The sequence below is a fragment of the Mus pahari genome, chromosome 9 (genome assembly GCF_900095145.1).
Source record: "Mus pahari chromosome 9, PAHARI_EIJ_v1.1, whole genome shotgun sequence".
Classification (NCBI taxonomy): domain Eukaryota; kingdom Metazoa; phylum Chordata; class Mammalia; order Rodentia; family Muridae; genus Mus; species Mus pahari.
In genome coordinates, this window is record NC_034598.1 from 59,156,608 (window position 1) to 59,159,633 (window position 3,026).

The following is a 3,026-nucleotide window of genomic DNA, read 5'->3' on the forward strand; positions in this document are numbered from 1 at the left end:
AAAAAGAAAAAAATGTAAGAAAAGTTACATAGTTCATTATTAATGCAGATTACCTAAAAAAATAGAAATTTGAGGTCTCTATAGCTTTGTCTATGAATAATGTTTTCCATTCTAGGGTTCTTTCCCCTTTCTCTTTAAAAAAATAAGTCTTGTTTTGGCTTTTTAGTGAAAAATGGAATAATAGCCATGCTCTCTTGGTGCCTATAGTATCTTTTAATCATATAGCAAATTTTTACTTGGTCATCATATTCCCTAAAACTAACTCTTGCATGTAATTAATATTCGACTTCTTAGTAAATTGTATACATGGAAGATTGATATGCCTAGCTAATTTTTTTTTTTCTCTCTCAAACGTCCCTCAGAAGGGTAAAATAGTTCACATGAATATTGTAGAGTCTTAGAAAGGGATGTTGACAAATTGAATTACCTTTTTCCTCCTCATCAGTTTCTTTGTTGTTTTCCTCTTTCTGGCTCATCATTTAGGCATGTGAGTGACATGGGAGCATTGCTTTGATTCTGCCAGTGACAGTGGCAGTTGTACTATCTCCTGTGTGTATACTTTTTCACTTGCTAATGTACTTGGCTAGACTTAAAAGGCAGGTAAGGGGCTTAAGAAATGGCTCAGCAGTTAAGAACACTGACTGCTCTTCCGAAGGTTGTGAGTTTGGTTCCCAGCAACCACATGGTGGCTCACAACCACCCGTAATGAGATCTGACTCCCTCTTCTGGAGTGTCTGAAGTCAGCTACAGTGTACTTACATATATTAAATAAATAAATCTTAAAAAAAAAAAGTCAGGTAAGTAGTAGCTCTTTGTTTACTGAGAACAATACAATTATTGCAAGATATTACTTTGAATAGTTTTACGTATTTTATTTTAATTTCACTAGATAATTAAGACTTTGAAACATGTATATATTTGTACATATATATCTATATCTGTGTGTGTATATGTGTGTAATTTTGTAACGTATGGCTTAGCTTATAAAAACATAGCTTTTTCAGAGTAGGTTAATAAGATCTGAATACCAAAGAAAATACTGGTGTTTCACATGTAGTCACATATTTTTTTTTTTTTTAAAGATTTATTTATTTATTATATGTAAGTACACTGTAGCTGTCTTCAGACACTCCAGAAGAGGGCATCAGACCTTGTTACGGATGGTTATGAGCCACCATGTGGTTGCTGAGATTTGAACTCAGGACCTTTGGAAGAGTAGTCGGGTGCTCTTACCCACTGAGCCATCTCTCCAGCCCACATGTAGTCACATATTAAAGGCTTATAATATATGTGTGTGTGCACACACGCGTCACAATATTATGACATACTCTTTTGAAACTTGTCTATTTTCATTTATGTGTAGTTGCTTTTAAGAATATTTTACTTTCAAGGAAGGTATTAGTTAAATATATTCAAGAACACAGCTATTATATAAAGTAAGAAGAGACTTCTATTAAGATGGTTGGACCTTTTCCTGTCTTCATCAGATTTTGAAAGTAAAGTTGAATGAACTGGCATTCACATTTATTTAGCATTCTGACTGTCGTATAACACACCTCTGTGTCTTAGGAAGCAGAATATGGTGGGCATGATCAGATAGATTTGTATGATGATGTCATCTCTCCATCTGCAAATAATGGCGATGCCCCAGAAGATCGCGACTACATGGATGCTCTTCCACCAACTGTTGGTGATGATGTGGGTAAAGGAGCCGCACCCAACGTTGTCTACACTTACACTGGGAAGAGAATCGCATTGTATATTGGAAATCTAACATGGGTAAGGAAAGCTAACAGATTGGTGGCAGGCATTTGAACTGCACTAGTTGTTCATGTTTTTGCTGAGCTTTGAAAAAAAAAGAACATTCATATATATATAATATATATATATTTTTTTCCATGTTTCTCCAAGTGATGAGAAGGTAAAACCAAGTTCTTTAAAAAAGACATTGCAGTTACTAAAATTTTGAATTTTATAGTCTGGTTTGGGGATATAGTACTTGAGTTTGCAATTGTCTTCACTCACTCTTTTTACATTCCTTCCAGTTTCACTAAGAAAAATGTTTACACCCCTGTGTGAAAGAAAGATAAAATACCACTACAGTTTTAAAATTGTTCTTTATTTTCTAATTCATATTACAGACTTAAATTTCATTTCTGACCTCAAATTTGAAATTAGTTAGAAGTTGTTAGATATTTCATAATATTTGTTGCCTGGATATATTTTGTATTTTAATTGTGTTGTCGATAAAATTCTGAGGTTGTTGGTTAAATGCCTCACGAGCCTTGTCTGTTAGCATCAGAATGGGCATAGCCACTAAAGCAGTCCTAGACTTTATTTCAGCTAGCGTATTGGAAACCTAACATTGTAGCAGCATCTTGACACCCTTCTACTCTGCTTATAGAATTCTATGTGAAAATATTTAACTTTACATTGCTTTATTATTTTAATTTTATGTATATGGGTATTTGTATATTTGTGTACCATATGCATACAATCTCTCAGGGGTCAGAAGAGGGCATCAGATTTCCTGGAACTGGACTTATATGGTTGTGAGTCATCATGTGAGTGTTGGGAATTGAATTTGGAGTCCTCCATGGGGCCATCTCTCCAGCCCTCATTGACGGAGTCTCCTGTCATCCGATCTGAACAGTCTTCAAAATTGGACACAAAATTGGAAATAATGGCAGTATAACATGAAATTTAGTTGCTAAATAAGATTGGCAACCTGGCCGGGCGGTGTGGCACATGCTTTTAATCCCAGCACTTGGGAGGCAAAGGCAGGTGGATTTCTGAGTTCCAGGACAGCCAGGGCTACATAGAGAAACCCTGTGGTGCACATCTCAACACTGGGGAGGCAGAGGCAGGTGTATCTCTTGAGTTTGAGGGCCAGCTTGGTCTACATAGCTGGGTCCAAGACCACATATGAGATCCTGTCTCAATAAAAAACAAACAAGGGCTGGTGAGATGGCTCAGTAGGTAAGAGCACCCGACTGCTCTTCCGAAGGTCCAGAGTTCAAATCCCA

The 3,026-nt window shown here is 36.3% G+C and overlaps 1 protein-coding gene across 1 annotated transcript in view; it reads left to right on the plus strand.

The window, feature by feature from the left end:
• Cpsf6 (cleavage and polyadenylation specific factor 6) overlaps positions 1 to 3,026 on the plus strand; it is a 33,706-nt gene that overhangs the window by 8,209 nt on the left and 22,471 nt on the right. The window contains exon 2 of the mRNA XM_029542027.1: positions 1,570 to 1,779. Coding sequence (XP_029397887.1) covers positions 1,570 to 1,779 — 210 coding nt within the window. The remainder of the gene's footprint in view (positions 1 to 1,569; positions 1,780 to 3,026) is intronic.